The sequence below is a fragment of the Lepisosteus oculatus genome, chromosome 5 (genome assembly GCF_040954835.1).
Source record: "Lepisosteus oculatus isolate fLepOcu1 chromosome 5, fLepOcu1.hap2, whole genome shotgun sequence".
In the NCBI taxonomy this organism is placed as follows: Eukaryota; Metazoa; Chordata; class Actinopteri; order Semionotiformes; family Lepisosteidae; genus Lepisosteus; species Lepisosteus oculatus.
Window position 1 is genome coordinate 9,949,721 of NC_090700.1, and position 22,487 is coordinate 9,972,207.

General features: G+C 41.5%; 1 protein-coding gene across 8 annotated transcripts in view; it reads left to right on the plus strand.

Annotated features, from left to right (window-relative positions):
* pak1 (p21 protein (Cdc42/Rac)-activated kinase 1) overlaps positions 1 to 22,487 on the plus strand; it is a 45,074-nt gene that overhangs the window by 15,101 nt on the left and 7,486 nt on the right. For 3 of the 8 annotated variants that reach the window (XM_015341442.2, XM_015341437.2, XM_015341436.2), the window contains exons 2-12: positions 6,628 to 6,844; positions 10,266 to 10,360; positions 11,281 to 11,428; positions 11,737 to 11,774; positions 13,242 to 13,355; positions 15,803 to 15,980; positions 17,748 to 17,811; positions 18,414 to 18,462; positions 20,657 to 20,769; positions 21,250 to 21,367; positions 21,734 to 21,833. In XM_015341442.2, the coding sequence (XP_015196928.1) occupies positions 6,652 to 6,844; positions 10,266 to 10,360; positions 11,281 to 11,428; positions 11,737 to 11,774; positions 13,242 to 13,355; positions 15,803 to 15,980; positions 17,748 to 17,811; positions 18,414 to 18,462; positions 20,657 to 20,769; positions 21,250 to 21,367; positions 21,734 to 21,833 (1,210 nt within the window). In that variant the 5' untranslated portion in view covers positions 6,628 to 6,651. Of the gene's footprint in view, positions 1 to 5,252; positions 5,458 to 6,063; positions 6,174 to 6,627; positions 6,845 to 10,265; positions 10,361 to 11,280; positions 11,429 to 11,736; positions 11,775 to 13,241; positions 13,356 to 15,802; positions 15,981 to 17,747; positions 17,812 to 18,413; positions 18,463 to 20,656; positions 20,770 to 21,249; positions 21,368 to 21,733; positions 21,834 to 22,487 lie in introns of those variants that run through there. The other 5 variants (XM_015341439.2, XM_069190083.1, XM_015341441.2 and 2 more) reach the window with 5 other exon arrangements.

Sequence of the window (22,487 nt, forward strand, 5' to 3'; positions counted from 1 at the left end):
TGAAGCTCCTCAAACTCTCACTGCTCTCTGTGCTGTTTCTGTCTGGTTTAGGAGTCGGTGTGACTGGAGGAGTCTTCACAGCCTAACAGTACGCAACCGAGGATAGCTCTGTCTTTTTTTAGCCTGTGTCGCTCGAGGTGCCAGGCGAGATCTCTCGACGCCCTGAGCACATTCTGTCAGCGCTGAATCGGCAGCTTAAGGAACGAGCTGTCATGGTTTCTGGAAATATGGTTTCATATGTACCCACATACACGTTTCATAAGCCGGTTGCAAGGAGTTCATATAAGGAAAAAGCCCCTAATTTTTCTTGTAATTTCTGTCCTACTGTTAGGACATGTTTATATTATACTTTCAGGCCTCGCTTGGGTTTATATGGTAGTGCAATAAAAGCCTTGCTGCTAGACGTTTCTGATGTGTGAGGAGCTGTAACAATGAACAAACGGAGAAACGATCTTAAGTGATTTACAGTAACAGTTAACAGTATAAGTTAAGGGGTTTCAGTTCAGGTTTTGTTTAAAAATAACTTAGGCACTTATAAGAGAAATGTGGGTTGTCACTTATTCATTCTAGATAAATATCTTATAAGATCACTTTATTGGCCATAAACAATTTCTTGTATTAGGAATTTGTCTTTTCGCATATCCCAGCTTGCTCTCCATGAGACACACAGACGAGGAGAGAGAAGCTTGAGGTCAGATTTATACGGCACCCCTGGAGTAGTTGGGGTTAAGGGCCTTGCTCAGGGGCCCAATGGAGTAGGATTCCTCTGCCAGCCGAGGGATTCAAACTGGCACCCTTCCAGCCACAGGCGCAGATCCTTAGCCACAGAGCCACCACACTGCCCCCTTATTCTTTCACTGCTACTGCTATAGAATATAGTCTGCTGTATTCTTTTTAAAGATGGACCTTTTTGATACATTACTCATCAGTGGAGAAGAGAGGGGATGACATAAGTGGTTGAAGCAAGATGACAGAAGCACTTCCCCTGACTGTACACATTTAATTTTTTTGCCCTCTGGGGAAAACAACCAAAGCCAGTACTCTTCCAAAGCTTTATCATGTAGATTTTTGCCTTTCTAGACGAAGTGACTCAGGCTAAATCACAACTTGCAGTAAATGCTTTAGCGAAGTGACTAACGGCACTCCTCTGTGGTACCAGCTGTGTGGATAGCATTGCAAGGTAATGTAATACAAGAATAGTCTGAAGTTTTAACTATTGCCACTCAGGCAGATGCTTGCAGATGCTAACTTTCCAGTGGGAATGTCCTTTTAATCCTATGAAACTAAAGAGCTTGGCAGTTCACAGCAAATAAGAGCCGGGTGCAGTAATGATGAATTCCCTGGGATAGGCTGAGCATCGCGGTGTCTTTATGGGGTGTGTGGTATAATTTCATTGTAAATATCCCTGCCTTGGGGGCAAAAAAATTACCAGCAACTTAAAATACGTCCGCACAGTCTACTATCGGGAACATTTTGTGAGTATTTCTTGGCGTTAAACGCAGTGAATCTTGCGTTACCTTGTTTAGGATCATGCTATGTGCACAGAAAGTGGCATTATCCTGTACTGCAGTGGGCGCCTCACTGGGTGAGGGGCCCTGTAACATTACCCTGCGAAGGAGTGTGTAAATCAAACATCTTTACAGCAAGGGGGTATGGTGTCAGTGTGTGATCGGCAGAGCAACAAGGTGAGGCTCATTCCTGTCTGAAAAGTAACGAGAAAAAGAAATGCTGTGAAGTCAGCTCAGGTGTGTATATGTAACCTTACGGTATTTAAACGTTTACAGTAGGAGTTAGACTTGGCTGATTGTACAAAATGAACAGTCTTTTCTGCTTTCTAGAAACCATTAGGCCTGCTTTTCTACCAGGTGCCCTCTGCTTGCTGGCTTTGGTTCGCTGTAGCCTTTTCAGGACCAAGCAGTGACTGAAAATGGATGGATGAATGCTTGTTATTCAGGGGGTGAAAGAAAGCTATTACCATTTGAAAAGCTGGATGGGTATAGTCAAGGAGTGTACAGACCCCCGTGACTGATTTGCTTTTTACTTTTTCCTTATTCTGCCTTCTAAGTCTTTGACTTTGATGCCATACAGCACATTCTTAAAATACCTCATGTACAGTATTAGCTTTCAGTAGTCCTAAAAGTGCAGTAAAATATGAAGGCTTTATAGCACAAGCTCTAAATAGTGCACCTGATTAAAAGTTGTGCTTTGCAAGCAGCATTAAACGGGCAATATTTTAACGTCTTTCAGCCTGCTCATTTCCAGACCACTGTGGTTCACAGAAATGCAGCCTGTGAAGATGAAAGACTGTCGTCTTGTGGATTTGTGCTGTGACTAAAAATTGTTTCGAACCGTTTCAGACAGCCCAAATTTCACCCGGATGCTTTCTGTGATGGCTGTAGCTACCACCTCAGTGTATGGAACCGAGTTCCTTTCTCATAACGTTACTGGATTCAGACTTGTGGGTGATTTGGAATTTAGTTCAGCAGGGAAGTGGTTAAGCCACAGTGGTCTAATGTGGGAACTGAATCTCCTAAAAAGTTTCTGTGTCCTCTTTCTGTCTGATGATAGATGTCAGAAAAATGACAGTAGCCTCCAGGATCCTGGTGTTTCACAGTACCAACCTACTCGGCACCTTTTTTTTTTAACATGTATTTCAAAGGTCGCCACTGCTGGGTGAGCTGTGTCAAAGCACCATGAGGATCAGGCCAGGAATAAAGCTGATCAGTTTAAAATGAGACTCTTATTGGTTGGGGAGTTTTTACAATGGACAGATCTGGGTGATCTTCTGTTAAAGAGACATCAAAACTACGTCTGAACTCCTGTATTGTATCTAAAGCTGATTCAGATACTGGCAGGTTTCTGGGCAAAGGTTTACTTCATGGAATCACTAAAAAATATTGCTATTAGCCTAGAAGCCTTTTATTTTCCAGTACCATGCAAAATGTCCTCTGCTACTGAAGACTGACAAGAATATAAGATACATGCTGTATATAAAATAAAATGCTTCATGTGATCTAGTCCTAAAAGGCTGCTTCTGAATTGTTGATTTTCACTCCCTGCTCCGAAAGGGATGGAAGTGTAATGAACTTATGTTCTGTTTTAGAAGTGTTAACTTTTTAAATATAAATTGTTATAGTTTGCTGGAGGTGGCATCTGAATAGACCGAGAAACACAATCCAGAGAAGATGGGTTTTTCCCAGGATAAGCTGTCTCTGTGGTCTTGCCACAAAAGAGGAGAATCTGCTTGGCTGAACGTTCTACAGTAAAACATGCAGTTCTCTGGTTTACATAAAACAGACTGTACTGCACATCTGTATGAGATGCCTTTACAAGGAACTTACTTGTTGTGGATTTTCAAGGCTTTTCATTTGCTTTTCTAATTTCTTAAGACTGCAAGTATGATGAACATCCTGACTTACTGGATTGATGTTTAAAATCTGTTTGAGGAAGTCAAGATGTCAAAGCCTTACAGTAAATCATTCAGAAGATCTTGCTAACACTTAGATTTTCTTCTACAGTATTTCCTGAATTCTTGAAACCAGTGTTGTTTGGAGTCTTTCATATTTGTTCTTTTTATGTACTTCAAGTTTTATTGCATGATAATGTTGTTTTTTTCAGCAGTTACATATAAAGATTACTTTCACTCATCCAAGAATTCTGCTATTCTATTCCTCTCTCCAGCTGTCTGGGCCTGCTCTACCCTGGCTCAGTTTTGAGATAGTCAGAAATGCTAAAAAGCCAGAAAGTCTGAGAAATTGTTCTTCTCAAAACATAAAGTGCACAATAAGAATAAGTTATATTTTAACATTTTAAAATTCAAATTCAGGATTTTTTTACTGGGAAATTGGTTTGCGGTCCAACCCCAGCATACATCAGGACAAACAGTGCTTCAGGAAATAAAATGATTTCACTTTATTCAGAAGTCGAATTACAGAGGAAATAAACCATTTTCTGACTCTTATCCTAAATAAGCATCTAGATATCAAATGCTCTTTTTTAAAAAAAATTGTATCAAAGTATTACATTAAGTGCAGTTGAAATGGCCATGCCCTCCAATGGCCCAGTTGAGTTGAGATGAGAGTTTTCTGACAAACATACTTGTCAACACGTGTTTGAACAAGAGGAAAAGCAATTTACACCTTTTAGAATGAACAAACTGGAAGAGGTGACATTTAGCACTTTTTCACATGTTTAACATCCCTTCCTTAACCTGTTACTGTGTAAAACTGGTGTGATTCATTCAAAGCAATGTCTTCAGAGAAGGATTAACACCAAATTAAACTTCAGTTATGTGTTTTTTTTTCACCATGAGGTTTGTAGAGGGGCCAGGCAGCCATTTTCTGAGTCAAACTTGGTTGTGAAAACAGACACCTGTATTTGTCACTTCTTCTGTAATCCATGTGACTGAAAGCAAAACTTATCCCACTCCCAGTCCTTCCTTCTCCTGTAACACAATAACTGATGAATAACACAGAAGGAAGTGTCTGCTTTTAAGGGTAACATGATCTTTTTTTAGCCTTTAAACTTTTGAAAATAAGCAACAAGAGATTTACCACTATAAATTATAATATTTTAGGCTCATTTTAGGAAACTGATTAGTTTACGAGGTAGTTTAACAAACACAGTACTTTGCTTTTATTTTTTTAAGTTACTTTATCAGTTTGCACTGTTAATGGGAAATTTACAGTTTGATACCCACAAAGGTCCTTTTCAATCTTTGAATTTTTCTGCAAAGGGTTTGTCAAGCATCCCTGAAGAAAAAGCTTGCTGAACACATGCAGTGATTTCATTTCTTAGATCACTGTAAGGCAGCATATTGCTTACAAAGCAAACTGAGCCTGTTTCCTTTCACAGGCAATGCAAGAAGGCGCTCAGCATAGTGAACACCCAGTCCCTGTGCACTAGGATTTTATTGCTAACAGGTTTTCAGGTTTTCTTTGTATAGTTAGAGAAATGGAAGAGGGTCAGTGAATAAGACTGAAGCAGCAGCCTGTTAACACTTGCATCGGTGTCTGAAATGTGATCGCTTTCACTGGGTTTCTTCAAAAGTTCTAAGGGAAAAAAACTGAGCAGCTCTGAGTGAAGCGCACGTTTATCCACGATGACAATGCTTGGTTAGAGGGGCTCAGCTCAGACACCAGAAGTCTTGTATGGCTTTTGTGCTGTTGTGTAAACAGCTGCTGTCCTTTGACTTCTCAGCTGTGTGCCTGTGGAAGGGATCACCTTACTTCATTCATGCCATTGTAAACAGCCAGTTTATCAGATGGAAGCCATGCCCCCAGTCCTGCTTACTCACACCATGACATCATGTCTAAGGAGGGTCTAGTCTCAGCACACTCATACAAGTTACACTAGTGCAGTTTAAAGACATAGTTTACAGCTACCAGAACCACTCTCACTCCTTAGAGCTGGGAATATTCTTCTAGAATTGAACCAAGATGAAAAGCTTTTGCTGAGGTAAAGTTGCTTTTATTAAATACGTTTTTGAAGGGTTCTATGTGCAGGAAGAAGAGGGCGAAAAGAAATGATTGATTGATTGATGATATTGATTTAACTGCTGTCTGATTTCTGGCATTTTTGACATTGTTTTTATGAGATTTTTTTCATTGTGTTGATTTTTAGAATGGGTTGTTAGAAATCACATTGACGTGAAAGTGAATCTCTTCTTTATTTCCTCATTCTGGAAAACAAACTAGTTTTGTTTGTATTAGCTGCTAATCCTCTGCTGTTCTATAAGAACTTATCTGTTCTACTGCAATCATTCATTTTCTCTGACTTCTGAGTTGTTTTAAAAACTACTTGCCTTCTATGTCCTTTCTGTGGATAGCCCCATTAACTTCCTCCAGTCCGAAATAAAAATAAGTATAAAATACCTGTGAATCTCTCATTAAGTAGCTCTAATATGGATACAGTCATACAGTTGTCCTCAAGAGAAATCAAACATTCCATATTTGTGTGGTTAGTTATTAAATGTGAAAAAGCCTAGTGTAGCTTGCTGTTTAACCACATTAACAGCCAAAACTAACATGTTAACTTGCATAATGGTGTGTTTTGGGGGAACAGTGGAATATCTGATGCCACTCCTTCTGAGACTGGCCCCTCTGTCATGTGCAGACTGACCACAGGGTAAACAGTGACTGGGCATCTGGAGGTGAAGAAAAACTTTATTTAAGGTGAGAACCTCAGAACAGAAGGATCGGTGAATGTGTCCCAGTTGTAAGGCCAGACATGCAGTGCTGGGACATCGTATGCCAGGGCTTTGAACACTAGACAGCAGCATTTTATCCCATGGCACTGGTTTTGAGTTATGCTTAAATACAGCTGTAGCCAGGTATGCAGTCAAACTAGAAGGATTCTAGAAAAAACCCCACCAGTTCCTCCTTATCAGTGTTACTTAATACAAGCTTTAAGTCGGTGGATAAATTGTCCAAAAAAATCGGCTTACTAAGTATGTAAGTAACTGCCAAAAACTGTTGTTGCTTTTGTCAGAATTTGAGTTTTTAAAAGGCCCATTGCTTTCATGTTTATTATATGACGTGTCCCTAATAATTTAGCAGTGATTCCTGTGGGGTTTGTCTTCTTCCCAGTTTTGTAATGGCTTCTCCCTCTCTCTGGTCACTGTTACAGCAGGAGAGGTTGCGGTCCTTGAAGATGTCTGATAATGGGGAAGTTGAAGACAAGCCTCCTGCCCCTCCCATGAGAAACACCAGCACTATGATCGGAGCCATCAGCAAGGACACGGGGACCCTGAACCATGGCTCCAAGCCCCTGCCTCCCAACCCCGAGGAGAAGAAGAAGAAAGATCGCTCCATCCGTTCCATCTTGACTGGGGCGGGAGACAAGAGTGAGTTGGGGGGCTTGGCGGGGAGCCTGGAAGATCAGACTGGGGTGTGTTCCTTGTAACAGCCAGATCCCTCGTACAGTGATATCAGATGTCTGAAGATGGAAATAGCAGCCGAAACAAGCACAACGTATTCTGAAACAAGCAGCCAGTCTGGTTTTCAGAAATGTATTTCTTTATTCAGAAGCAATGAAGAGATTCACTTTCAAGTTTTTTTATATATATATCCACACTCAAGTGATGGCTAAGTCAAAACTTCAGCTCCTTGGCCAAACAAACATTACAGGTCCAATACTAGATGATTCTTTTTTGCGGGCAGGAGAAGCTGCATGCAAACAACCAAATGAGCTGGATGGGCTAAATGATCTCGTTTCAGACCTCTTCTTATGCTGCATATGTCTAGTCAGTGAAAGCCCATTCTCGAGAGCTGTGTTTCACAAAGGGTGGGTGAAAGTTACACATCAGACTTTCGTATTTAGTGTAGATTGTCCTGGCTTTTCCATTCAGTTCCGTCATGAGTTTCAGCTCGGATCTGCACAGCTGAGAAATTAAGGATCAATTAATTAGTGCATTTGTTGGAGCAGTTACCTTGTCACTGGAAAAGCCTAAGCCCTCTATCCCTGGTCAGTGTGCTTGAGTTTCAACCTCGTTCAACTAGTTTTTAAAAAAACAGCTGCTGCCTTCTTTAATAGTGTTACACACAGAGAGCAAAGCTCCTCTGGAGCATGACTCTGAGGAGGAAGAGCACACAAAGGGAAATGAGAGGAGCTGTGATTGCTGTCGTCCAACAAATGGCAGGGAAAATGTGTCAAGCAGGAGAGCACAGAAGGGGAAGGATCTCCCTCACTGTGGTACCGGAAAGGCAAAGAAATCTGTCTCTTTGATCTGGGCCTCTGAAATATAAGCCCACAAGCAGTGTTTGTTGGAGCAAGAGGAGGAAAAGCTCTTTACCACAAGACAGGCATGTGGTTTTGTTTCAGAAATCTTGTGTCAAATCGGATTCTAGTATCAAATGGACGGAAGATGATTATAGGGGTGCTGGAAGGTAATTTAAAACCTGAAAGAAGCTGAGTGACATGCAAAAGCATGATAAATCACAATGAAGAGCTTATCCAATTGTGTTTGGATGTCAGTTGGGCCTTTTAAAAACTTGACAATAGTTGTCCTCAAGACGCATCTTTTGGAATTAAGACTGTTAGAAATGCAAATTAAATTATTAAGTCATCTCCTGTTGTCTTGAAACGAAATGGTACATTACATTGATAAGGTTATTGCAAAGTAGTTCAGAGAGTCAGTACATACAAGGGATCTCCCACTGTTTCCTATTGCACATCCAGATCTTATTTCCTTGGTTACGTGGCTTGTCTTTGAACTCTCCTAATACCTTTTCATGGCAGGCAGACAAATTAAAGGACCTGAAAAGTAGTCAAACCCACACAGGCAAGGGGTTAATTTTAACAGTGTTGAGGAGATGATAGCAGTGAAACACAATACCTCAGTCCCACTGGGTATTTGGATTTTATTAGATTTCACATACCGCTGAATGGGACCTACTAGACAGACTTTTAATAAATGTCGAGACTAATGTCTGCCTCTTTTCATGTTCTCGAAAAGTGGTTTTCTGAAGAGCAGTTATTTTTTGCTGCAGCATGCAGAAGGTGCTTCAGCATATTGTTGTATTTGAAAATTTTAATGCTGTTGGATGAGTAATAACTGAAATGGCAACAGACTTATTACTATTATTAAAACATCGTCCATTACTGCAGATTGGACAATACCACTGCAGTCTATTTACTGTGGGGGAAAATGGCTAGGAGTTCCTTGAACCTTTCATGAATCATGCAGGGCCAAAAGCTGTGGAGCTATTATTCAGTCATTGTTCTCACAGAAGCACATTCTAGCCTGAAATATGTTGAGATAATGAAGCAAATATTTAGTTTACCTGATTCACTGTGTTTTTCAGTACAAGCACCAATGTCAGTAATAGCAAAGGCTTCCCTCTGAGACTTTTATTGCTAGTTTGCATCTGTTTGACCACAGCCTTTCCACCTTCTATTCAGATCTCAAGAAACTAAGAACAGTTGACCAGGCTGGTCACTACTGGGATAGGAGACTGCTTCCATTTGCTCTGGATCAGATTTTCTAAAATCCCAATTATGAGTGCTGAGGACAGTGTGCTCCTTTGGATGAGACATTAAACCAAGTCTATAACTGCTTGGACAAGAAAGATCCCATGGCACTTTACTTAACAGAAGGGGTGATGGCACTGGTGGCCAACTCTAATGCCCACTCTGGCCAGTACAGTTCCAGTTGCACAATATAAGACTCCTCTTGACTCAATTGGTGAAGTCAGTCGTCATATCTTCCGAGCTATGAAATAGTCGCACATTAAAAATTCTTGTATATTGTTTGAACAGTCACATAGTTATTGCCTGTCTATGGCAAATGATAGCATGTGTTTGTGTGGAGTTTGATTCCTGTTTGTGTTTCATGGAAGTTTCCTCAGGATAAGCGTCAAATTGATGTGATAAATTGAGATATGGTAATGGTAGTTTCATAAAGAGGTTCACTGGGTTAGGTTCCTAAGGCCTTTGGCCAGTTCAGCAATTTCCAAGAATTCCATCTCCTTTAGATGTAAAGTAATTAATATTTTGATAGATCAGTCAATCAGTAAAACAGGTCTGTGACATCCCCAAATATAAAATATGCAAAGAGGACTTTTTTAAGTGCCTGGTGTTCTTTCTTTATCAGTCAAGTTCCCACTGAACCTACCTCTGTTGCTCACAAGAAATCGTAAAATCCCTTGTCCTGTGGCTCACAAGGAAATGTCTTTCTGAAAGAAAAGTCCTGTAGTTGGACATATAAGAGAGTTTTCAAAAAAGAGAAGGCCATTTGGTCCATCTAGCTTGTTTTGTTTTTAGTAACTAATTGATCAGAGGGTCTCATCCACCTGTTTATTGAAAAAATAATGGTTTTGCCCTAAACCGGGCTTGCTTGCATATCTTGGTGACGAGGGCAAAGGAATTAATTATGTTCAGTTTTTACCTGGACATTTTTTGCAGAGGAATATAGATGAGACGTGAACATTAATCTTACACATGAATGTGAGATGTAAAATTGAAGAAAACCTCGCACAAATGTTACACAGATATTGACATTTTTATTTTAGTTAAATTTCTGAAGAATTGAAATAATTGTTCTCTGGCAAAGTGGAGTTTGAACACGTTCTTCAGTATACTTTGTGCTCAGGAACAAGTGGCAGTTAATTCCCCTCTGAAAAATAAGAGAAAAGAGCTCCACAGCCCAGACATGTTTTTTCTGCTCACTTTGCAATTAACCTCCATTTATTCCAGACTGAGACAGCTCCCCGTGTAGATTTTACCTCTCCTGTACTCTATACTAAACTGCACTTGTCTTCTTACAGCCAGAAACAAGAAGGAACGGCCTGAAATTTCCCTGCCCTCAGACTTTGAGCACACGATACACGTGGGATTCGATGCGGTCACTGGGGAATTCACAGTAAGTACCCGCCACCATAGCGTATTTCTTCCACTGTAGAGCACAGGGTGGTTTGTTTCCCTCACAAGTGCAATAAAGTTAGTTTGTCCCTGCCTCCCACTGCCGCTATTGTGACGTATGGGGCGGGGAAATTTACATGGCTGGTAAAGGAAAAATCCCTATTTTACATTCCAGGTATTTTCAAACACGTTACAATCTGTGTCTTCCTCCTGGTTCACTTTTTAATCTGGCCCAGGGCTACTTTTACGTGTTCCCTAGTATTTACATTTGCCATGTCGAAGAGCTTTAGTCCCGGTCAGCTGTATGCTGTCTTCCTAATCTGCGTGCAGTGTAGACCCTCTACTGCTTTCGCTTCACGTCAGTCTGAATGTAAGGATGGAGAGGATCGTTTTGTTCAGTGATGTTGAGGGGTCACTCTTATTTAGTAAGGTGTGCTCTTTTCCAAAGCCACGCTTTTTGATGATGAGGGTGGGATTTAATAGGCCCTGTGCTGAGGCACCTCTGGCCCAGCTTCTTTAGAAACCAGGCCACAGATTCCTTTTAGCTACTCTTGTTTTGTCTTGTTCCCATGTCTCATTTTTTCCCTGGTTCCTGCTGTAAGGCACAATCTCGCTCTTAATGCAGTAATACAACAACAGTTTGTATATATATCCTGTATGTCTGAGAAAAGCAACCGACTTGCGGATGGGGATTTGTACACATTTCAGTTCATGCTAGCAAGCAGGTTGTTAGCGTTTCTTTTACATATTTCAATATGCCAGTAGATAAAATCCCAAAATAAAAATTGGCTCCTGTCAGGCAAAGCAGGGATGAGAGCGCTGACCCAGTTCTGAGGCTGCTGCAGTAGAAGGTACAGTATCCGCCACTGTCCCTAACTGCAGCCTCCCCCTCTCCTAACCACGCACTGTTTCTATTTAAAGGGCATGCCTGAGCAGTGGGCTCGGCTCTTGCAGACCTCCAACATCACCAAACTGGAGCAGAAGAAGCACCCAGATGTTGTGCTGGAGGTCCTGAAGTTCTATGACTCAAAAGAGACGTCCAACATTCAAAAGTATATGAGCTTCACAGGTAGGAAGAACACGCCATTTTAAACCCAGGTTCAGGGTCCCGCCCTTTCAGTGGTGCTGCTTGCTTCCTGGATTTAGGATGAAAGTGGAGATAAGGTTAATTGGTGTATGTCTTGTTTTGCTTTTTTTCTGGCATTTCGGTTGTAGGCGAGCACTTATAAAACAAAGTCGTTTTTCCATTTCAAATCTAATTTTGTAGCACAAAGCAGTTCTACACTGTTAGTCGAAGTCATCGATGATCCTATTTGTACGAATTTGTTCATACAGTTGTATTTGTATTTGTTATGAAATATCCTCTTTCGTCAACAGATAAAACCTCGGACAATTGCAACTCTTCAAGCGTTCTGGTGAGTGTTTAGAAAGATGGACGCATCCATTTTTTTTTTTGTGTGTTCCGGTCTAATCTGGCTGCATGCTAGGATGTGTTGTCCTAGTTTTGTTTCCAGCTCTTTTGCTGGAATTCGCACGCTGTCGACTGTGATGCTGTGAAGTGAGAGATCGTGAATCAGCTAGGCACGCTAAGCCCCTGTATCTAGTTTCAGATGTGCAGGTGTAGGCTAGTGGACTTGTTCGTCTCCTTGTGTCAGTTTCCCATAATTATCTGGCAACTCCCCCACAGGACCAGCAGGCTGCTGTGTCCCCTTTCATGAGGAAAGTCATCCCTGCGGTATTTGATCAAGATGATTAAGGGGCTGCTCAGCTGAAGCGTGTTTAAGCTGTTGATAGAAAGAGAGCAGCCCTCATCTTGCTTTCTAAGGTGTTGCTTTAATGCCACATACTGTAAGATGGCCTGGCTTGTGCAAACAGCTGCGTTTGCTTGTTAGTCCTCATGTTGGTGTGAAACAACACCACTTTTTCTTCTGACTTGTACACATCAGCGTACCGTTGAGTCAGCTCTTCATTGGGCTCTTTGGCATATATAGACTGTAAACCCCTGCCCCTTGCACTGACATCACATTTGTATTTTGTGCTGGTTGCTTTTTTGAATGTATTTTCTTTTCCTTAAAAAAAACCAACTATATATTTGTATGTTTATTTGTTTCTCTCTTTAAAAGAACTGTTAGGGTGAAAAAAACCATCTTGGCACACGGATATCTGTAGTAAGTCATGAAGATAGCAGTAAGCAAGGATTGGTTTGTAAAGACTGAAACATACAGTAGAGCTATATCATTAGAGCAGGCCCTTGAATTCAACTAGTGAGTAACATTGGAAAAGCTGAGATGCAGTGATCACCTTGTTTGATCTACACTACCTGTTGTCACATTATGTTGATAATTGCCCTTTTGAAAAGCTATAAATTGATTTAACCTGAACTGATTTTGAGTGCTTGGGAAAAAGGGTATAAAGAATAGAGCTGAATCTTTTAACAGACAGAACAAACAGTTGCTGTAGATTCTACATAACAATGGCAATGAAATTTACCACCTTCCTGCAATCCTCTTCTTCTTTCTAAGCATGTGACAATGTTTTATAGTGAATGGGCTTCTCTTTAGCCATATCCTTGAAGTAACAAAAATAGTTCCTGATATCTTAAGAATGAGAAGAAAACATTTTCATAGCCAGTCGTGTCCCTCAACCCAAACAGAATCCTTGAAATACAGAAGTCAGACTGAGGGTGACTTTGCTTGGCGTTTTTAACGTGACGTACTGTATGATCATTGTGACCGTGCTGCACGATGCTGTATTAGCAAATCTGGCCCAGCCATGGGTGATATAGTTTGAGGCATGCCCTTATAATCAGAAGCATTCAGGATATCACAGAAGCAGGCTTTTCGTGAAATATTTCACCGAGTTCCCCTCTCCGTTTGCTACAGAATACGAAAGCTGTGTCGGAGACCCCTGCGGTCCCTCCTGTATCGGAGGACGATGATGAGGATGAGGCAGTCCCACCACCTGAGATCGCCCCCAGGCCTGCACACACCAAATCGGTGAGTTTCCCTGCCAGAGGCGTCTGGTTGCTGTCCAAATCACTGTTTCATATCCCTTAGTGTTGAGCAAGGTGTGCTTGCAGATTCTGTACACAAATTTTGTTTGTGTTTCTATGTTGAATTTCTTCACTTCGTCATCAAAACAAAATCAGACTTGTTGTTACGTATGTATATCCTTTGTATATGTAGGTAATGGAGAGTAGGCTCTGAAACATTGTCAGAATAAATGATTTGTCATAATTTCTTCTGTTTATTGAGTGTAGGATGCTAGTTGCGGCAGATGTTTTCAAACCGCTTCCCAGTTCAGTAAAAAACATTTTCAAGAAAAGGTGTGTTTTGTTCATTCACATTTTAGGTAAACCTCTGCAGATAGTAAAGCCTTCACTGCAGTTAAGCCTTGCTGTGTAGGTTAAATAAATGTTTGTTGCCTCTGCTTTCCAGCCTCTCTGAATTAGTTGTGGGTCTGACACTGGCAGCTGCTGTTATTTTCCGTGTGGTGTGACAGTTCTGCAGGGGCGGGGGCGCTTATTAGTCTCTCCCGAGTCTCGGTCACCCAGGGAAACCTGCAGCAATCGGCTGTAGTCTCTGCACGGTGTTCTGATTTCTAGACTCCATATCTTAGAGACAATTATCTGGATTCATGACAGTTTGATGAAGTATAACTGCACTTTTTCATTTTTATTTTTCTCCTCCTGTGTAGAATGCCCACCTGTTTTCTGTCCTCAAAAGCATATATCCCTGTACTCACAGAACCTTAGCTCCAGTGAGACTGCTCTGAAGCTGTGATCACACTGAGAACTACTTCCTACAGAGCGCCTGCTTACTTCCCTGCCTCTTAGAAAATAAAAGCAATGAAGAAATAACACTGAAAACAATGAACTGGAAGCATTTTTTTGAGATTATGGAATTCATATGGCTGAATGAACTGATATGCCGGTACGCGCAGGTGACCGAAGTGGGGCACTTGGCAGAATGCTTGTGTACTTCCTGGACTGTGAATTTTAAAACTTCGGTTTCTGCCAGGCTAGTTCAAGGAATGGCCACAACCAGCTGGGGTTATCCCAAAGCGAGCACAGGAATCCCCTTAACTATACTAAAGCAGTAAGGATAAACGTGCTGCATTGGCTTTAACATCCTTGAAGTCATTTTGCTCACTGTGAAATAAGGTGTCGACAACACCTGAAGAGGAATTGACTGTACCTTTACAGTAGTAAGCTCCGGTTATAACTTTTGGTCAATCCTACATCAAAACTGTTAGCACTGCTGCACAGTGGTGCAGTGGTGAGCATTGCTGGGTCACAGGCTCGGGCCCTGGATTCGATTCCTGGGGTGCTATCTGTGTGGAGTTTGTATATGTTCATGTGAATGTCCTCCGGATGCTCATGTTTCCTCCCAAAGTACAAAAACATATTGGTAGGTTACTTGACAGGAAACGTGGCCCTAGTGTGATGAACTGGCGTCCCAGCCAGGGTGTATCCTGCCTTGTACTCATTGCTTGCTCTGGGTCCTGCACAATGCTGAATTGCAAGTGTTATTAGTATTATTGTAAATCATAAAGTATGCTTGCAGTTGAGTCATAATGCGGATATTCTATGTATATACTGCATGGTACTCATTATGTACTTAAAGGAGGAGTGAATACAATACATTTTCACATGAAACACTACACACAGCCATGGTTTTCGGAGACACTGTTAGGTAGTAACGTTGTCTTTCAAATATTACTATAACAAAATTCTTTTACTGGTTTGTTCTGTTAGATCAACAGTTTGTTTCTTGACTTTTACAGTAATATGGTTAAAAGCTCTGTGCTGTTTTGACAGCTTTAATCCAGTACTTCTGTACTTTGCTTAATCAAATTTTCATATCAGATTCACTGCAGCAGAAATAGAAGCAATTTGTTTATGGTATCCTTGCACATTTTCTTTTATAGAAGCGTTTGAAGTGAAGGACCAGCAGTCAAAGACTGCAAACTGCTTTTTGCGCAGTGCTTTTAGATAAATGATGTGCCACTCCTTACTGCATTAAGTTTTGGATTAGATTTAATTCCAAGTTTCTAGTCTTAAAAGTAAAATATCCAAAGGAAATTCTTAAGATGGCAGGCTTATTAACTAGAAATATGATGCTCTTATGTTTGAGGCTTTGAAGTCTGAAGTGTTTTGCTGTTTCTGGTCTCTTGACCAAACTTGTATTGTTTTGCTGTTGGGGGAAAATACATTTCCCTTCAGTATAATTCTGGCTTCCTTGGAAAGTCAATCCTAAACTTCAGCAAAAGCACGTAGGGAGGGTAGCACAATACCAATGTAACCTGGGAAAGGAAACGGCACCCTGTGTATTGATGCAATGGGACCACTCTCGGACCCTGTCAGCTACTGTACAGTACATTGGCGCCATACCAGCAGGATCGCACAACAGTAACCTAGGGTCTTATTCCTCCTGTCTGACAGATATATACCCGCTCGGTGATCGAGCCCCTCCCACCTCCGCCCACCAAAGATGCCGCGACTTCGCCCATCTCGCCCCCGGCGGAGAGCAGCCCCGCCCCCTCCAGCCCCCTGCCCCGCAGCACAGACAAGCAGAAGAAGAAGACCAAGATGTCAGACGAGGAGATTTTGGAGAAATTAAGTACGTTGATGTCGAAAACGTGACGTTTTCAGCGCAGGGTGTGGCGAAATATGGTCTGCTTTGGTTTTCAAGGGGGAAATGGTAAAACGTGGGGTTTTGCCTCCCCAGCTCAAGCTGTCCTTCCAGTGTTCGGAGTGAAGCACTCTGTCTAGAGCACTGAAGGCTGTTTGTCCTCACAGAAATAACTGCAAAACATTTGACAAGCATGTCCTGTTGCTTTCATTGATTTAGTGGGTGTGAGCGATATGATTTTATAAGTCTGTTTAATGGTTTTATAATGAGTTTAATGGTTAAGCTAAATTATAAAATGAGGCCTCATGGAAGTTTTTACTGTGGCGTACTTCCTGCAGGCGAGCTTGCAGTCCTGTGGGTAAAACAAGCAATCCACTGTGATTATTGTGAATTGTATTAGTATACTTTTGCTGATGCAGATGACTCTTTACTGTAACTTTTGGCAACACTGGTAACTTGCAATAATGGCAAAAGGTTGAGGGAAATGCAGTGCCAACTACGTGTATAAATATTGGAGATTTTAAAAAAACGTGAAACATTTCCTATTCCAAAAAAAAGACCTATTGCAGTTTTTCTTTAATTTGTTCTTTATTGCTACAGATGGGCTAAGGTCGCCCTCTACTGGTAAGACGTAATGCTGCCTACAAGGCTGAGCATTTTCACTCCCCTCGTTTTTGTAACGTTCTTTCGTGATCCAGCTTCCTCTTGATTCCTGTCACACCTACCTTTGAGTGTGCGATTTGTGAGTTCTGGGATTCAATTTCTACTTTCTGCAGCTCAAAAGCATGCATTTCCCAACATCCATCCAAACCCCCGTGTCCTTAATTCCGGTTGTACTGCAGAAGCAAATGGGGGGAAAACTATTCTGCCCATTTTGCGTCACTGGATTAGTACTGCCGCTGTGTTTTCTACAGTACTGGTCTTTCCACATGATGGAAAGTGGCAGTCAGATCCCCAGTTTGTAGAACATCAGTGCAGCAGTACCTTACTGTGCACTGAGGTTCCGTTCCATAGAAAGGATTGTGGGGTTCAAAACTAATGGAGACAACTCAGTAGGTTCATTGCCTGGACACCAGTACATTCAGTTGGAGCTTGTATAGGTTAACCACCCTGTTTTGGAGTGAATAAAATAATGGTCAGTAAAAAGAAGGCTTTGTCAAATAAGCTCTAACAAAGTACATGTGGTATTGCTGTAGTAATGCCTGTCATAGAAAACAATGGGTCTGAAGTCCTAATGAATGAATACAGGACCAGATTTATCAATTGATATTTTAATCTGACTGCTTGATGGTCTGGTGTGATTACGGAATGGAATCGGCTCATACACACGTTTGCTAATGTTGATTGCGGTAGCAGTTCCCTGCTTCCTGTTTTCAAAGCTCAGGTCTCATACCTGATTTTTGAAGTTTGTGGGTCAGACCTATTGGCTGCTTTGAGGATATTACTTAGACTGCTGCATATTCAGATTCTGGTAAATCACACTGAGGCACCCCACATGCCTTGACTTTCCCAACTTTCCACGTTGTGAGTTGGGCTGCATGCTATGAATTTGTTAATCTCTTCCCATCGGCCCTCTTTCCCAGCTGTCCCTCGATGTGGAGTGACTGACAAAGACTCTCTGCTGGCCCTTAAGAGCTCTTTATACATCTTGGTGAAGGAGTTTGACTGAATTCATTCTAGAGCCCTGAACCTCAACATCTGCCTTCTGCTGCTGTGGTCACTCTTCCTTGGACAACCTGTTTGTTTCTGTTGCAGGAAGCATCGTGAGTGTGGGCGATCCCAAAAAGAAGTATACGAGGTTTGAGAAGATTGGCCAGGGGTATGTATGGAGTTTTTGCCGTATTTCACACCACCTCTTTCGCGCTCTCGTTAACTGTAAAACACGTGGGGCATGTTGTGATTGTTAAACAAGGGTCATAAATTGCGGCTTTTAATTTATAACAATCCACGCGCACATCCACATGCTTGTGTATGAAGGAGAATGATGGGTCTTTTGTTTGTCACTTTCTTTAATTACAGCATTTCCTCTGGCTATTTTTAATGCCAAAAGGTTGCGTTCAATTACACTTATCATCCCATCCAGCTTTGTCTCGCACTTTCTACGGTGCCAGGACTGTTCAAGAAATATGGCTGTTTAGACCTGGAAAAATGAAGCATTTTGAGTCAGTAGCAGCAGTATTCATTTTCTGCTGGAGCAAAGGGAAGAAGTCTATCTTAGAAACTGTGGATTTTGCGTGGGTAAGCAGAATAGCAGTGCATGAGCAAGTGTGTTAGTCAGATAAGCAAGGCAGTAAACAAGACACTGTTGTCTGCAAACACTGAACAAGAAAGAAACTAATGTCAGTGTCCCAGTGTTAGTGGTATCCTGTTAGTTTTTTAACAGAAAGCACTGTATTGATGATTTTTTTGCTTTGCCAACAGAGCGTCAGGAACAGTGTACACGGCAATAGACATAGCTACTGGACAAGAGGTAAGAAGACCTATATGCCTTCAGTTTTTCATGAAAAGCTTTCACTAACATACTGTGAAGTATTATCACACAAGCATCTGTAAAAACCATGGGTAATCTCAAGAGCCATTTACTTCTCTTCTGTGACACTGAATCTTAGTGTTATAGCTCAGTTTTACTTTAATTAAAAGACGTACAGTATGTATCCTCAGCCAGAATTGGAATATCCATTTTTTAAATGTTTTTTTTCGAATTTCACAGTTAGTGGTATATGTGATTTATTAAAATATCAAAAGAATCCTCTTAATAGCAGTAAAGTCCTCCACTGGTAAAGCAAACTAGAGATTTATCTTACTGTTTTTATATCTACCAATGTGGAATTGTCCATTGTCAAATGAATCGGCTTATTGCTACAGATCTCGTGTCTGCATAAAGAGGGGTGGAGACCACGTTTACGCATCCTTCAATATGCACCCTGCTGAGGGGCAACTGCGCTCCCAATTTCTCAGACCGGTTATGAAATTCCGGTAACAAAACAAATTCATTGACAGTATAGAAAAATGTTACAAAGTTCCCGATGTTTGTGCTTAATTCGAACTTTGTGAAGTACTGCAAGTCGCCAGGTTATCGCAAACCCCTGGTCTTGGCATGAGCCAGTGTTCCCTCGAATTGTGACGTGATGCCGGCCTTCCTGCTCGCTAGTCACCGTCATGACTAATGTACTGCAATGTATGAGCGAATAAGCACAGAGTGTGGGGCAGATATTTCACCGCAGAAAAGTTGCCATTGTGACCTGCATGCAGAGTTAATGAGTTAACGGCAAAACCATCTGGAAGTCGAGAGCAATATTTCTACTGGATTAAAAGAGATGGATTCACAAGCCTGCTTGTTTACAATGTAATAGGGCTGCTTCACATCACCGGAAGATTTGTTGGCTCGTTCTGAATTGCAGAATATGGTGGAGGCCACACGTAGGTGTTTCATCTATTTTGGGATGTAAATTGGAGGTTTTACAAGCTCCTGTGTACATTTCACTTTGCTAAGGTTTGATGAGGTTTCAGCTCATCAGTGCATATTCTTTCTGACCCCTGAAATCTTAAAATAGAGCTGCAGTCTCCCATTTAAGTCACCCTCCCCTTTGCGTTGTAAGCCTTAAGCACCAGTAGACAGTGGTGGAGCCAGTGGAGGACTGGTGCAGCCGTCATGGACAGCACTGGGAGAGCGGTGGCTCCTGGAAAGCTTCTGGGTGGATAACAAGCTGAGTCAGACCCACCCAAACCTGGTGGTGCTTGAGCAGGTGTTCTGCTCTTTAGGGAAACCCGATCGAGGTGATGTGGGCCAGGTTTAAACCAGTAATATCTGGACTCCAGGGGATAGCCTTCACTCCCCATGAGCTCTCTGTGCTGGTTAAGTCACGAGGGAATCCCCTTAATCCTTGGACTGTCAAACCAGACTCCAGCCACACCATTCAAAAGGCTTCCCCAAGTTACGATAGCATGTGAATAGTGAACCCTTTAGTGTTGAAAGGTACAACTCTTAGATTTAAGTCTTAAATGATTATTCTGTGGGGTTCGGATATATTGTCCTTAATAGTGGGAAAAAAAAAGCCAGCCCATCACGGAAGTAAATCTTTCTTGAAACAGACATCCATCAGTTGGATAGCTTGACCAAATATCCAAGTCAAAACCCTCATACATAGTTTCCATTTATGTGCTCTGCATTCTGCTTAGTTAACAAAGTCCGACATTTTCTGGAATAGTCAGAGATGAAGATTTAATTATAGCAATGTTTACTCTTGGCATATAAGATCACATGAGTATCCTAGAACTGGTGGTTGAAATCTTGAAAATTTAATGGAGTATCTTTTTTTTTTGCGCAGCATCATGCTATGATGCTGTAATCCTCTGTGTACATAAAACCATTTACAAGCCTTGTAAACATTTGCAGTTCTGTCAAATTAAAGCTATGAATATTAATGAGGACATGATTTTACATAGGCGTGCTGGAGCGGACTTTCAAAACTAGTATTAATAAAGGAACGGCTGCAATCGAGTACATTCTGTCACATCCTGTTGTGGGATACTGGGCGTCATAACTTCTTACCTCAGCTGAATTTCAGTCCATGTATGTTGAAACACTGGGTCATTCTTCAACATTTATATAATCAACCTAACTTTTACCCGGATTTGCCTGACTTAGTGTTCTTTGTTGTCAGGTGGCCATTAAACAAATGAACCTACAGCAGCAGCCTAAGAAGGAACTGATCATCAATGAAATTCTCGTGATGAGGGAAAACAAAAACCCTAATATTGTCAATTATCTAGACAGGTAAGAAGAATAAATGGAAACGCTTACAGAAAGCAAATGAACACTCACTCCACATTTTGCTGATACTCCTGCAGGTGCTTGTTCGTCTTGAATTGAGGGTTTCGTTTTCACACTCAGACATTCACAGTCCGCACATCCTACTTATAATTTTGTGCACAAATCCCCTTAAGACCGTGCTGAATTGGAAATGAGGTCTAAGGCCAATAATACTCTAAATAATTTATGAATACCGACCTCTTTCCCCACCTCTCTTGTTATTGCCACATTTAGGACTTGGTCATTTGTAACATCCTGGAATCATCTTGCTCTTGTTTTAGTGCCTTAGTACCATCTATTGTGGGACAAATCATCCTTATGCCCATTTAATACACATGGCCAGCATTTGAGTTTTAAAACTGGGGGCTCATAATGAATGGCTGAGCGATCGTGTGTCAGTTTCTGGAGGTGTGCCCATTCTTCCTCTCTGTGATTCGCCTGCAGTTATCTCGTGGGAGACGAGCTGTGGGTGGTTATGGAGTACCTTGCGGGAGGCTCCCTGACCGATGTGGTGACAGAAACCTGCATGGATGAAGCACAGATAGCCGCCGTGTGCCGTGAAGTGAGTCATATTTATCGACACGTGTCGCTCATTAGATCTGCCTCTGGCTGCCTGGGCCCTGATTCTGTAGCTGCTGTCTGGAGCAGGTAGGATAGCTACAGGGGCGCCTGGCCTTCTGGGTAAAGGAGGGAATGCACCTCACCGAAAACACACACTGTCACATCCAAGAACTGAATGGTGGGCAAGATCCCCGTGCTTTCGGTTTCAGTAAAAGTTCAAGGTCTTTTAAAAGGTCTTCTGAACATGATTCGAATTTTTTAATTTTGGGGTTGTCTCTGTCCATATTGTGGTATGTGAGAGTTCATTATTGGTGCTTGGCCCACACTGTGGTTTTTTATTTTGTGATATGTGTTTTTCTGCCCTCAGTGTCTGCAAGCACTGGAGTTCCTTCATTCCAACCAGGTGATTCACAGGGATATCAAGAGTGACAACATTCTCCTGGGAATGGATGGTTCTGTCAAGCTCAGTAAGTCGGTTGTTTGATTTGGACTTTGAAAAATGCCTTTCTGAGCCATCTCTACCAGTCCTCTGATTGATAATTCCAGCTTGATCAGGTTCCCTTAAGCCTAACCCTGACCCTACCCCCTTTTTTGTTCTGTGCGTCTTCATTCTGCACTTATTCTTAATATGTAAAAGTCTCAAAGCTGGTTTCAGCTAAAAAAATTCAAAGGAATATGTAAGCAATTGAATGTTTCCAACAGCAGAGGGTGTCAGTGTTGCAAGTCCTGTTGCCTTCAAAGTTAAAAATTAAAATTGTCTGCTGCATAAAATGTTTTCTTTGATTAAAAATACATGTTATTGGCTGAAAATGTACGTTTAAGGCAACGTGTACTTGAACGTAATTAATTTCAAAAAGATTTTCTCCAGTGAATTCAGGAGTTTTGCATAAAGTAGCAAATTGTCCTCCTGCTTTGTATGTTTTTTTTACTGTTGGAAATGATTTTTAAAGAGTTGTTAAAATACAAAGACAAAAGAAGTGTGAAATATCCCGTGCTGTCTGGATGTGGAAGCTGCTGCAAATGTTGGTTGTGTTATATCTGCCTTCTGCACGGCTGTGTTTGAGAGCAGGACCTGCTCAGCAAAGGCCACTCCTGACTGTCTCCTTGTTCTGTTTCCCCAG